We start from the raw sequence: 14,300 nt of genomic DNA on the forward strand, positions 1-14,300 counted from the left end.
TATTAACCACTCCTAAGCGTGATTAAAAACTTGCATTGTTCCTGGGATTATTTCAGAGGTTTCCAATTTTGGCATTAAGCCTGGAATTTACTACCTGTGCATCATTTTTTAAAAACTTTTTATTTTGAAAACAGTATAGATGTACAGGAAGTTGCAAAGATAGTACAGAGGGGCCCAGTGTACTTGTCATCCAGTTTCCCTCAATGGGTATTTCATATACAACTATAGTACAACATCAAAACCAGAAAATTTACATTATGTGGAACTTTAAATGGTACCTTTTATCGCTAATAACTTTGATATGTGACATACAAGTATTACTTGTAAGTAATAATTCCATATGTGCGTGATACATCTATAGAGCTTTCCTCTACTTACCAAGGGATTGGTTCCATTTGTTAGGCATTTGCTTACATGAGTAGGAAAGACTGGAGCATTAAAAACAAAAAAGCTGATTAATCTAAACCGTATTGAAAAAAATTGGTTATTTTAGGTCTGAGACCTTAATAGCAGATGTTCTGTCTGAATATCCTGAATAACTGCCTGGTTGCACCTTCTCCCTTTGTGCTAGCCCAGCCTTGTGTCACCTAACTTGTGACCAATGAGTCATTCATTAAGAACACCATTTGGTTTGGGGTGTTGATTCAACTGATTGTCAGGCCATTTATCAGCATTCTTATGCTTTCTAGAGAAAATGAGAGATTGAAGAAATACACCATTAGATTTGTACCCATAGTTATTTCTAACTAGAAATCTGTGGATTATGCAGCTAGCGAATAACCCAGGCATGATTTCAATTCTAGGTGAGCTCCCCTCATCTTTCAACTTGTCTAGAAGTAGCTTCTCTCAGAGAATACAAAGTCATTTTAATGTCATTCTGAGGCTGAATTTCTCCAGAATTTTGTTCAAATTGCTAGCATTGAAAAAACAAGCGAACAAACAAAACCAACCAACAAAACAAAAAACACCTCAATACATATAAAGCATTCTGAGTTCAAATTTAAATGATTTGGGGGTATCCATGCCACAATGGCTGCCATTTTGTACAAATGACTGGTAGTAGACTGCACTCTAATTTAAAAACCAAGAATTTACACAGCACTAATGTTTACAAGTGCTTTGTACCAACCCGGTTGCTAGTACTTTTTTCATTCTTGACCTTTTAGCATTTACTAGGTTCGATTAGGATTAGCTTGACAGGATTATCCCTCCCCCCAGTCCATGTGTAAAAAAGCCCCTGAACAACAAAATGACATCCCTAACACACACCTTTGAAGGACAGCATTGAGAACTCACATGTTCTCAAACATCAAAGCACAGCTCTTTGCCAGAATTTATACAGATCAACAATTTTCTGTTTGAATCTGTTTTCTAAGAGGATACTCTCTTCCCTGAAAGTAGCAACTCCTTCTCAACTACACAGTGAACACTTGTCTGACCCAGAAGACTTAAAATAAACCTTGCTCTCTGGTTACCAATAAGAACATGCCCAGGGGAAACTAGCATGGCTGAACTTATTATTAAGTATTACTATTTAATCTTGTTGATGTGAATGAGTCACTGCTATTGACACTTGCCAATGGAGAGCTTAGCAGCGAGTCAGTAGAGGAACTAGGATTTATCCTCAGAGACCTAGAGTTTCCATTCTCTCACACAGAAGGCCTTTCCCTTTTGGACTTAATAGCTCATTAAATACAAGCCTGAAAGCTGGGACGTGACAGAAAGTGATGGCCCTCAGTAAAACCCTTCAACTTCTTTATGAAAGGGAACTAGACCCAGGCATCCCTTAACTTCCGGGTTTCATCTAAGCACGTGCTTTAGCACACAGGGTACCAGCTTCCTCACCCAGGTCAGCCATGCTCTGTAGCACCCTCTGCTGCCTCTTTCTCGAGAAGACACAGCTGTGCTTTTCAGCATAGGATCCCCTGCTTCCCCATCACTGTGTTTCCAGCTGCTCCATGAGAACAGCCAGTGCTTCATTTCCATGAAATCTTGCGTTCTCCACCCTTTCCCCCAAAACCATGAGCTTAACCATCTACCCCTTCACCAGGGGGAATATTACACACCAGAATGTTGAGTTCATTCATTTTTCCTACCAATATATAGTGTGGAGAGATACTGCGGAAGCCAGTTAGGGCTGGTAGTTCTTTGGTTTTTATTTGCAAACACTCATATAAGCCTAAATTTTTTGGATCCAGCTAGTAACCTGGAGGGATGAATGGAATTTGAAATATATTATTTAGTCCATTAAATAGAAATATATGGAGAATAGGTTAGAATATAGGGATGGTTTTGTGACTCATGCTTCTGTCTCTAAGAATCATAGTATCTAGACTTGGGAAGAATTAACCTTATTTTTTCATTCTCCCTAATCTTATGTCACAGTTATGATAATTGTTATTAGGTTGAGGTAGTTAATCCCTATTCTACAACTGGTCATGCAGCTGATGCACTTAGAAAAGGGCTTCCAACTCACATCTGACTCTATTCTTCACATGGCTTCTTCTTCTAGAAGTAAGAGCTTGTGTTGGTCCAGCCACACACTCGTGTTTGTTTCTCCTTGTGACCAATCTTACACATTTGTGAGACAGCCAGTAGAGTTTAACAAGACTGCCTGTACTTGAATGATGATGATAAAATCTAACTTCAGATGGGTGATTTATTCATCATTATTGATATTCTCAATATATTTCTATTTTATGAATCAACCTCATAGACTTAACACATTTTGAAGGGACTTTATAAGGCATCATTCAGTGTACAACATCTCTGACATATGGTCACTAATTTTCTGTTGGGACGCTTCTAGTGACAATGGGTTCCATACTCAGAAGGTGGCCCTTCCATCTTTTTTTTGGACAAAATACAAGAATAACACTCTCAAGGTGAAGAATCCTATTCCTGCTTCTTTACCACACCTCACTTACGGAGTTGATAAACTCAGCTGTGGATTCAGAAGTGGGAGATGTTTTGGGGGTCATTTGCTTAGCATGGGTCCTGCTTGAGCTCCCCCTGACCCAGAAGTCTATGTCTACTGCAGCAAAGAGATGTGTGACCAGCAGAATGCCTTCACCATGTGTCCCCTGTGTGACAAGTCCTGTGATTACTGGAACCTCAGCTCAGCCTGTGGTACGGCACGGGCCAGCCACCTGTTTGACAACCCTGCCACGGTCTTCTTCTCCATCTTTATGGCTCTGTGGGGTAAGTGGTCATCATGAGGCTTGCTTATGTGGGTGGTACGTTTAAGTGGGTTTAGTGACCAAGCTCTAAAGCCCATATCCTTTGGTTCCTTTAGTATTTAGTCCTTCTATTTCAAGAAGTATTTTAGGGACAATAGATTTCTCTCCTTTACTCTCATATATGTGAATGGAACTGGGAATACCCTACATGGCTTTATATATTTTTTGAAAAGATACAGTAATGTTAATCTTATGTTAATCTCATGTATGATTTATTCAAAATTTGAACCAATGCATGTTTTGAAAAACCCTAGCACACCCGTAAGACGAGTAAAGTCATAGGTATCATCCAACATAACACTCAGAGTGGTGTGGTGACTGCCATGGTCACAGAGTTAGCTGGTGGTAAAGGTGGGTTCAAACCTGGTCTCCTGACTCCAGGTTCAGTACAATTTCCAGGACACCATGAGTGTAGGCTGTAGACATTTTACTTAATGCCAGAGTGGTGTTTTCAATATTCCCACTGAAGGGATTTGTGAAGGAAAGAACAAGTAGTCCCTTCATTTTCCTCCTCCTCCCTTACCCCCAGAGTATCAGGGTAATAAACTTTCTCTGGGCCACAGCCATCTCACTAAATGCACGCATACACACACACACACACACACACACACACACACACATACACTTCTATTCTCACAAACTGGAATAACCTGGAACAACAACCCCATGGTATCTGAACATTTCCAAGAAGACACACCCATGTGTATTAAAAAAAAAGGACCAAGACAACATGTTTCAGCCCATCTTGAGTAGCCACCTGCTTTTTACTTATCACTGGATGTGCAGGCTCTTAGCTTTCCAACTGGATCACAGACAGGCAGGGCCGAGATTTTGATGCAGAGGCTTCTTGATTTATCACTGACTCCGTGGGGACTGGAGGACATGCCAGGATGGGGCCGTGAGTCACACATCCCTGAAAGTGTGAGGAGGAAAGAGGGAGACGTCTGGTCTCAGCAATGCTGGGAGAACTGGACACCACCTTCCTCCATTCCCTGTAGGGACCTCTACTTGGGTGGAGATAGAACCAGACTGGAAAGATTTTCATATTACTAGGCCACCAAGGAAAATTTCCAGGGGACACTCTCTTCTCTATTCTTAGGAAGAATAGTCACTGCCCAGGGGCACATGGACAGTGGTCAGCCCATGAAATTAGGGAGGGAGTAGGGGAAATGGCACTTGTGACCATATAGCTCTGGAATTGTTCTCAGGATGGGTCAGTAGAACAGACTGAAGTTGAAGCTTGTTGCCTGGGAAGTCATGGGCAGTTCTGTCTCCTCTTCAAGGAAGGGCATCTTGTAATTACCCCCAAATCCAGTTGAACTGATTTGGAACCTGGAATACACATCAAATACAATTTGACATATTGCAACCCTAATTCCCATTAAGCTGTCTTGCAGATATTACCATCACCGAGTAGCAGAAGCTTAGTAACGCTGGGTCCATGATCCCTTAAGAACTTTCCTGGGATGCATATTCCTTGTTGCAGAGAAACTTGGTTTTCAATTGTACTTTCCCACTTTCAAGTCCCAACAACTGCCTCTTCTCTTTCCTCAATAGCTGTGATGAACAGATCTCAGAACCCCTTCTGAGATGGCAGTGATTAACTACCCCCACCCCTGACTCCTCTCTCTTCCTCTCATGTAGCCGTGCAACGAAAATAAAAACGGTGGGATTGTGTCAGAACTTCCTGGTTTAGGACAGGGTTTGGTTTTGTTTTTTTAACAGACTTGCTGTGGTTTTTGTGATCGTGTATTTGGTTATGGCAGCCAAGAGCCCCTGGGCATGACTGCCTACAAATTACAATTAAAAATGATAGTAATGCCTCTCATTACCATGATTATTATGATCAGTGGTGCTGTGCTGGGTGGGCCTGGGCCAGGGCCCAAGCCTGCCAGGAATAAGGGTAGGAAGAAGAAGTGGTTCTCCTCAGAGAGACTCAGGCTGTTGGTAGAGCAGGAGTGGGGGTTGCTGAGAGAGTGGCTGCATGGAGGATACTGGTCAGCAAGACCTGGGTCTGTTGGAGTCTTCAGACCCAGCTCCCCTGTGGTTCTGGCCTCAAACTCCAGGGAACTTCGGAAGGAGAATGAAGCCCTATTGAAAAGGGAAGTGAAAGGACAGGGTTTCTGAATTCTTTTCTGACTAGAGGTTAGGGACACTGATTTAGGCATCAGGCAGACCTAAATGTGTGTCTCAATTCTGCCCCTTACCAGCTGTAGATGCCATAGCAAGTCAAGGTGAATCTAGCCCTGTGTCACTAAAGTCAATGCTCTTAACCGAGGTGCCATATAACCTGGCACATGGTTCTTAACCTTGGAGCATCATTGTCCTCGTATGTAAAAAGGGTGAAGTAATACCTACCCCATAGTGTTCTTGTGACAAGTGAGTGAGATATGTGTGCAAAGCACTTAGCATGGTGTCTGACACATAATGTGCACGAGGAAGTGTGAGCTGCTCTTCATTGTTATGATGGTTCTCCCTTGTCCTCCCGACTCCTCTTCAATGACTCTTGCCTCTCTCATCTGTTCCCACAGTCTGACTTCTCTCCTTCATGGAGACCACAGTTGGGAAGCACTCCAGGCCCTGCTGTATGCAGAGCCCTTCTCAGGCACTGAAAGAGTGGAGGAAGAGGAGGGACGTCCCCCTTATTCTCAGACCATCCCAGGCCAATGCTGGTGTTGGGAGGTCAGGATGTACTCACATGGAAAAGCCTTAAACCCAAGGGAGAAAACATACAAATCAGTGCACTGTAATGTAGCATCAACTAAAACAAATGTAGCTGTAAGTAACTGCACATTCAACCAGTCTGTAGGTGTTTGTTGTGCTCAATTCTGTGCTGTGCCCAAGGTAGACAGAGGCAGCTAAAGTGGAGGAAGACTTTGCCTTCCTGTTACTACCACACTGCAGACCTGAATGGCAGCCAACAGTCCAGCTAGCAAAGAGAATCCAGGCTCTTACCAGGGCTGGTGCGGAGGTGTAGGGGTGGCATCAGGGAGTGTCACGTCTCTTCCCTTTCCAGGGCACCAGGTCCTAAGGACAGTAGGAGTGCAGAGGAGAGGGTGCCCGTGAGCCTGAGCTTATGGAAGAGATGGGACTCGAGCTGGTCAGGAAAGGATGAAGGTAGCATAAGAGAGGGGGCCAGTTTGCACAAGTTGGAGATGAAGAGGACAGTGAGGAAGTGAAGTCAGCAGCAATGCAGATGTGAGGTGTGAGTTGACAAATGGTGAGAATAGATTTAGACAGATGAGTCTGGCTAGATAAATGAAGTCCCAATATCCAGAGAGAACTTAGACCGTAAGAAGTCATTGAAAGTTTAGGCAGGGGGGTGTTGGCATCCTCCTCTCCCCAACACTTCTTCATTGCCCAGATCTCATTGTTCTTCAAGACTCATCTCAGATGTCTTCTCTAGCAACTAGCACTCCCTCTTCTACATGCCCACAGCTTTTTAGCTGTGTCATTCTTAAGGCCCTGGTCACTTTATGCCTTGTATTGTGGTTATTTACAATCTTTCTTCATAGACTGTAAACAACTGGAGAGCAAAATCCACATCAGATTCACCTAATCTCCCTCTTGATGTCTAGAACAGAATTTTGTATGTTGCAGTTACCTTAGTCAGGCCTAGTTTTTTTTGCAGGACTAGAAATTCATTCAGGCTTGCTCAAATAACAGGAGATGTATTGTAAGAAAGCAAGAAGCAAGTTCATGGATGCAGGAAATGAAATATAGCCAGCCTCTGGGGAACTGGAGCTGGAGGAGCTATCAGAAACCACAGCCCTTTCTCCTTTCAAGGGCTGCATGGTTTGTCCAATTTCTGCTTCTCTTTGTATCTCTTAGTTTCAGTTTTCAAAAAAGAGGATCTGATTGGTCCATCAGCAGGCTCTGGATTAGATGTTTAATCCTGGTATAACAAGACAAGGCTGTAGAGTAGAGGGTGTTAGTTCTTTCTGGAGCATGTTGGGCTGGCCCTTCAAGGGGCTGTGGTTAGGGCATTCAAACTGACCAATGTGTAGGTATGGTAGGCATTCAACAAATATTTGCTAAACAAATGGAAGAAAGAATGAATATCATTTAAGGGAGATTAGTCTATCAGCTACGTGCAGGATGGGTTGGAAGGCTGAGACTCTGGAGTCAGGAAGAACTCTTAGGAGACTGCTACATAACCTCAGAAAGATAATTAGGGCCCAGAAAAAGGAAGTGGTGCTGGGAACAGAAAGAAATATGGGAAAAAATGTGAGAGTGCTGAGGAAGGTGCAGGAAGAAAGAATATGTGTATAGGGAAGATGAGGCTTGTCAAAAAGGACTACAAACCGTTCCATTCTTATTTTCTTCATTCTTCCATCCTTCCTTCATTTCTTGAGATCAGGGTTTACTCTCTTCTCAAAACCTAGGGGGCCAGTCCAGTGGTGTAGCAGTTAAGTTCATGCATTCTGCTTCAGCAGCCCGGGGTTCGCCAGTTTGGATCCTGGGCATGGACCTACTCACCACTCAGCAAGCCATGCCGAGGCAGTGTCCCACATAGAAGAACTCGAAGGACCTACAACTAGGATATACAACTATGTACTGGGGCTTTGGGGAGAAAAAAAGTAAAAGAGGAAGATTGGCAACAGTGTTAACTCAGGGCCAATTTTCCTCAAAAACAAAAACAAAAAAATACCAAGCCTAGAAGTGGGGAAAAGTGTGTGTGTGTCTCTCTCTCTTTAAATATATCTGTTGGGCTTTCAGGGATGTGGACTATTTTGAGCAATTCTAGCTAGAAGTAGGAGGAAGGGAATAAATGCTTTAAGGAAAGTCCTTAAAATTTGAAATCTATAAGTTTCTCCTTCATTGGTGAACCCAAAGGGTACTCAAAATCCACTCTTCAAAATTAATAGAAATTTTTCTTTCTTTTTAAGCTACTATGTTTCTAGAAAACTGGAAGAGATTACAGATGCGACTGGGCTACTTCTGGGACCTGACTGGTATAGAAGAGGAAGAAGTGAGTTCTCTTGTGTACTTCTTTTGGTCTTTGCTTTGCTTTGACCCTGGAAATAGATTGTCTTGAGTGAGATAACCACTTATGTTTGCTATCCCGTTAGCCGATCACTGGCTGAGTCTCACTGTGGCTGCTTTTCTAGCTTGGCTCCATGGGCTAAATCATGGTTGATGTGCACTGATGCCAAGAGTTCAAATCCCCTCTCTTCTCTTGAACTGTAAGACATTAGACCTGATGGGTAGCCAGATGTCCTAGTGACCCTTTCTGGGAAAAAAGATGGCATAAGAGGCAAGGCTTGTGGTAGTCTTGAGATTTAACTCAATATTATTCTACCTCCCACCTCAGTGGTGCTAGTGAACATGAAGCCAGAGAATAGGAATTGCTCCCATGTGACCCAGAGTATGGATCTGTCAGAATGCCTCTCTGAGCCTAATGAGGGTCAAGGGAGAGGCACGGGTGCCAGAGGCCAGTTGCCTTTGATGTCTATGGATGAAGAAAGAACCACTAAACCACTACAGTGTAAGCCAGTACAGCATTAGTGAAACTGGAGAATGAGCTAAGGGAAGAGGGTAGGTTCTTCTAGAGTCTAGTTTTATGGACAGATGATGTTTAAAGGATGAAAGCAAATCAGCCTTCCCTCTGGGCTCTTTTGAGTGCTAGAGCCACAGTCTTGATGGAGGCAAGTTGACGATGAGTAGCGTGCGCATGGTTGCTCACAGTTATCTCTTCCCATGTGCTACCATTGACTGAACAGCAAGTGTGTACATCAGATTGGTGCTCCCAATATTGTGGACCTCGTCAAAGAGGTACTGGGGATAGTGTCTAGAAGGATCAGGAGGCACTTCTAGTGCCTGAATACCCATTTGCAAAGGCTGGCCACAAGCATTGTGGTGGCTACATGGAGAACAGGCCTTTTCTGTACTTTCCTACAGTAATTACTGTGCCTTGCTAGGGTGTTATGGCCCCGATGTTTTATGACCAAGCAAGTTAAATTCCCAATTTAGTCTTGTTCTCAAGCCTATGTGGCTCCCCATGTCGGTGGTGTAACATCACTTCTCCTTAATGCTCTAATTAGTCAGCTTGCCTTTGAGCTGGTGGGCATTCCATTGCCATGTATTGAGCACATGTGCTTGCTCTATTCCAGTCCTCTGCATTGAGTATATGCCTGGAGACTAACAGCGTCATGGATTCCGTGGCAAATGAGAGAATGTACATATGGATTCTGCCTTCATAGGGGATACAAATCAGTTAGGAAGATAAGCAGCAGAATAATAAAGGCAATCATATTTCTTGGGGGAAAATGCCCAAACTAGTGCTTCCAGTAGAAAGAGCTGTAGAAAGTGGATGGTGTGGGCAATCTAGTTGAGACATCTTTGTCCTATTGGCTCCATTTGATTCTGGGGAGAGAGAGTGAAGAAGGAAGGAAGAAGAAGAGAAGAGAAGGGAAGGGAAGGGAAGAAAAGGGAAGCCAAGGGAAGGGAAGAGAGCTGTGGCTGGGTATGGTGAGACGGGTACAGCTCCTACTCATAATGCAGGGCCTAGGATATTTCCAAAGAAGAGAAGAAACATCCTGGCATCCAAGCTCGCATGGGGCCAGAGACAAGCTAAGCGTGTCTGCTAAGTAGAGTTGAGGAAGCCAGCAATTCTCTCTGTTAGAGAGGAAGTATAAACACACTCACACGGAGAAAAGCATCAGTGATGACTCAATGCCCTTGAAATCTCAGTCTCAGGCCCTGGCAGGAGTGGGATTGTAACTCATTTTTTTTTTTCTGTAGCCAGGTTTCCTGTTTTCTGTTTAACTCAATGAGCCATGGTAACTTCATGGGAGGTACTTGATTTGAGGAACTCATGTGCAGGCTGAGAGTGGCCTGGCCAAGACTGGGTTTACTCATAGCACAAGGAGACATTCCTGATGGGCTCTCTGTGTGAGGTTCCTGCAAGGCTGGTCAGTTCTACAGCATGGTTCATGTGCCCCGTGTGTGCAAGCCCAGGGCCAAGCATGGTTGAGAGCAAGCGAAGAGAGCCTTGTCTTTTCCCTTAATGTATTTATATTTTGGGCTAGGATATCAAACACTTAAAATTCAGTTCAATCTGAACATATGCATTAAGGACCTACTATGTAGCATGTTTTGGTATGGAATATGGAACTACCTCAGGCATAGTCTCTGATTTCCAAAGGGTCACATTCCTCTCTGGTGCTGTCTGGCCTGTAAATATTTAGAATACAGTAGTGTTCTGGCTAACATAGGAAGAAGAAATGCTTAAAAAAAATTAGCGTTTTAAAGACCGGTTGAATTTCCACGGGCAGCAAAGGGAAGAACAGGGGCCCATAGGGAGGAAACAGCGAGCAGAAGCCTCAGTCTGGAGAAGCTGGAGGTGTGGGTCAGAATGGGTGAGGTGTCTGGGAAGGCTAGTTGGCTACAGGGAGCAGGGGTTGAGATGCAGTGGGGACCAAAACAGCAAATATAGGCTGGTGGCCATGTCAGGGGGTGCTGATTACTGGTCTGTGTCTCCTGTAGGTCATGAGAAAGCATAGAGGGCAGGAAAGGTGGGTATTTGTGACTTGTATGAGTGTCCTAGGACTTATATGAAGTGTTCTGGGCAGGTTTAACCTACATTCACATGAGGAGCAAGAGGATGGAAGACATTACTTGGGTGCTGGGGAGACGGGGGCAGTGGTCCTTGAAGGCCATGATTAGAAGTTTTCTTTTCTTTTTTTTTCTTTTTTTGATGAGGAAGATTGGCCCTGAGCTAACAACATCCATGCCCATCTGCCTCTATTTTGTATGTGCGATGCCACCACAGCATGGCTTGATGAGCGGTGCATAAGTCTGCACCCGGGATCCTGCGAACCCTGGGCAGGATGCATGAACTTAAACACTACACCACTGGGCTGCCCCAGAAGTTTTTCTGTTTTAACCAGACACCATCTCCCGCTATCAAGAATATCAGGAATGCTCCCATGGCCAGCTGTCTGTAACCCTAAGACATTATTCTTCCCTGTGGTCTTCACTAGGAGACACTTACTTCTTCAGGGGAAAGGAGAGTGCTAGCTCACACATAGACTGAAGCCCATTCACCCTTTGTTCCTCCCACCTGGGGTGTCCCCAACATGCAGTCCACTCCAGGAGGGGTGGAATAAGCAGGGGGGCCCAAGTCCAGATTGTAAACCAGGAGAAGTGCAAGGAGACTGGAGACTGCATTCTTGCTGGGACAGGGAAGGAAGTGAAGAACCAAACCAAGAGCCAAACTCCTGGGTCAGTGCAGCCCCTGCCTAAGGGCCCTTCCAGTGGAATCAGCTGGGACACTGCTGAGGGACTATTGAAAGACTCCTTTGGATACTGTTTGTGCTTGTTGAAGGAAGGCCTGCCAGACCTCAAGAGTCTTTTGCTCTGGAGTGGGATAATCTTCAGCTCAGTGGGCCTCTCTTGCCTGATTAGCTTCTGTCAGGCCCCAGGTATTCCTGGGACCTCTTAGATCTCCATCTCTCTGCCATCCCTTGTCTAACACGTCAAGCTTTAGATATCCTTAACAGCTTCCCATCACATAAGAAGCAAAATCCTCTGCCTACCTTCCTGACCTCAGCACATGTCATTCTCCTCCTTGCTCAGACCTTTCGGCCACATAGGCCTCCCTTCCCTCCCAGGTTCATTCCAGTCTTTGCATTGGCTATTCCCTCTGCTTAGAATGCTCCAGTCTCTGCATGGCTTATTCTTTCTTGGCTTTTTCATCCCAACCAAACACATTACCCTCCTCAGATTGGCCTTCCTTAAATCTTTATTCTGAAGCAGCCATCCTGATTTATATCTTCTGTTGTTCTTATCCTCATCTGCTAGTTTCTTTCTTTTTTTTTTTTGTGAGGAGATCAGCCCTGTGCTAACATCTGCCAATCCTCCTCTTTTTTTGCTGAGGAGGACTGGCCGTGGGCTAACATCCGTGCCCATCTTCCTCCACTTTATATGGGATGCCATCACAGCATAGCTTGTCAAGCAGTGCGTCGGTGCATGCCGAAGATACGAACCGGCGAACCCCGGGCCGCCGCAGTGGAGTGCCTGCACCTAACCGCATGCGCCACTGGGCCGGCCCTCTCATCTGCTAGTTTCTTCTGTGTTTGTTTGCTTACTGTCACCTTCTTCTGCTTGAAGATAAGCTCCGTGAGAGGAGGGACCTTGTACTGTAGTCTCAGAGCCTGAAAAAGAGCTCAGAGTACAGTAGGTGCTCGATAACCCTTTGTCGAATGGATCTCTGGATTTACCCCTTTAGATCAGCAAATGCTGGTCCTGAACTGGCCTGGGTCCTTCTTTCAGACCAACTCCTGAAGAGACCAACCCAGTGGAAGTAGCTTTGAGAAATATTTCCCAGAGTGTTGGTGGGAGGAGTTATGTATTTGTGATGACTTGGCATCAGGCCACTTATCCAGGGAAGCCATGTTTGGGGAACATCAGGAATAAGGATGACATGCCCATGGCTGAGTGTGTTGGAGCAACCCTCACAATGCCTAGATTCTGCTTTGTCCAGGAGCTCAGTTGTCCAGTTCCCAGACTTTGAGGAATTCTGTAACCTCACCTGACCTTCTTGGCTGCAAACAGGGAGATCTTTGTCTGACCTGCTTCAGCTGGAATGTAGAGCAGCCTAAGACTCTGCTTTGAGAGTCTCGGTCTCCTGTCTATGTGCCAAGAACACTCTGCTTGTTCTACACAGAGGAGGGCGTCTGAACTGGGGCCCAGTGTGGGGTGAGGTGGGCCTCAGCCATGACAGAGGGATGTGGAGACACTCCATAGCATGTCTCTGGAAAGCCAGGGGGGTTCAGGAGCACTCCAAGAGATCTCCCTGCCACTCGGTTGGGAAGGTTCCTCAGCCCCTTGGCAGGATATGAAAGGGTAGAAGCTCCTCCAGCTTGAAGGGTTTTAGAACCCACATTACGGTACTCACCAAAAAGATACTGTTGTTGTTTTTGAATTAAAATCTTTCATTGGAATAATATAGAAGGAACACAACCAAATTTCAGAGGCCATGGAGGAAAACGTCAAACCACATTTCTCAAAGTATTCCTGCAGGACATTAATTGTTGGAGGCAAAAGGAGTTGTGTGGGAAATAATGAGTTAAGAAAATTAAGCAAATGTCTTTCTCGTAGAACTTTTCAGAGCTTTTAATATGCTCATTCTGACTCTCAGGTGATAGATTGTGTGATATTTTCCAATCTTTTAGACCCTGGAATCCTTTTTTAGCTAAAACTCTCTTGGCACACGTACTAGGAAATGCTGTATTGGAGAATGGATGAAGGTGAGAGACAAAATCAAGTGAACTTCACAAGCATGTAAAGATTTCTGGATGCTCCATATGGTGCTGATTACTGCAAGAAACACAAAATAATACAGACCAGGTAGCAAATCTTTGTATTAGGATAAAAAGACTGTCACATGCAAAACAGCTAGGAAATAATAAAAGAAAAATACATAATCAGGAGCTATGTGTGGTATAAGCTATAAAACTCTAGGATATCCGAGAGAGAGGACACCCCACCAGGTAGGTTGCAGCAGTCAGAAGGCCTCCTGGAAGGGGTGGGACTGATGCATCCTTGGAAATTGGGTGATGATGGAGGGCCTTAAAAGCACTTGAATAGCATCACGTCCTGTTGTATTGGTTGTGTTTATTAGTAAAGTGCGTGGTTTCTTCTCTCCAACATCGTGGCATGTCTTGGGAAAGCCCCAGACAGGTCAGGAGCCTAGCTTGTTGCCTTTTGGAATCTGGGACTTATGAGCAGCAATTAGGAAATGTGTGTTGCCTGAGTCCATTGTGAGCCAGCACCTGAATCCCTGCATAGGAGTTATCAGTAAATGATGTAGGAACATGAAGTCCCTACATCTGTAGATATTTGTCCTTGGAAGCTGCAGGGAAGACTTGCCAATGAGGCCAGGTGTACACTGTTAAATTCTCTTTGAAGTAAGTCATTCATCTTCCTGGTCAGCATCTGCATTGATTTGACCATGGTCTTCTTGATTAGTTGGGTGCTCTTTTTCATGCCTGGTGACTCACTATTCAGGTTTGTATTTCTGAATGGCCCAGTGATGACCTTTGAACATTAGTGTAC

The 14,300-nt window shown here is 44.6% G+C and overlaps 1 protein-coding gene across 1 annotated transcript in view; it reads left to right on the top strand.

Moving 5' to 3' along the window:
* Positions 1-14,300, top strand: part of ANO2 (anoctamin 2) — a 331,112-nt gene that overhangs the window by 168,409 nt on the left and 148,403 nt on the right. Inside the window, exons 13-14 of the mRNA XM_087441928.1 lie at positions 3,041-3,201; positions 8,129-8,211. Coding sequence (XP_087298054.1) covers positions 3,041-3,201; positions 8,129-8,211 — 244 coding nt within the window. The remainder of the gene's footprint in view (positions 1-3,040; positions 3,202-8,128; positions 8,212-14,300) is intronic.

This window comes from Ceratotherium simum, chromosome 17, assembly GCF_057802395.1.
Source record: "Ceratotherium simum simum isolate JZ-2026a chromosome 17, ASM5780239v1, whole genome shotgun sequence".
In the NCBI taxonomy this organism is placed as follows: domain Eukaryota; kingdom Metazoa; phylum Chordata; class Mammalia; order Perissodactyla; family Rhinocerotidae; genus Ceratotherium; species Ceratotherium simum.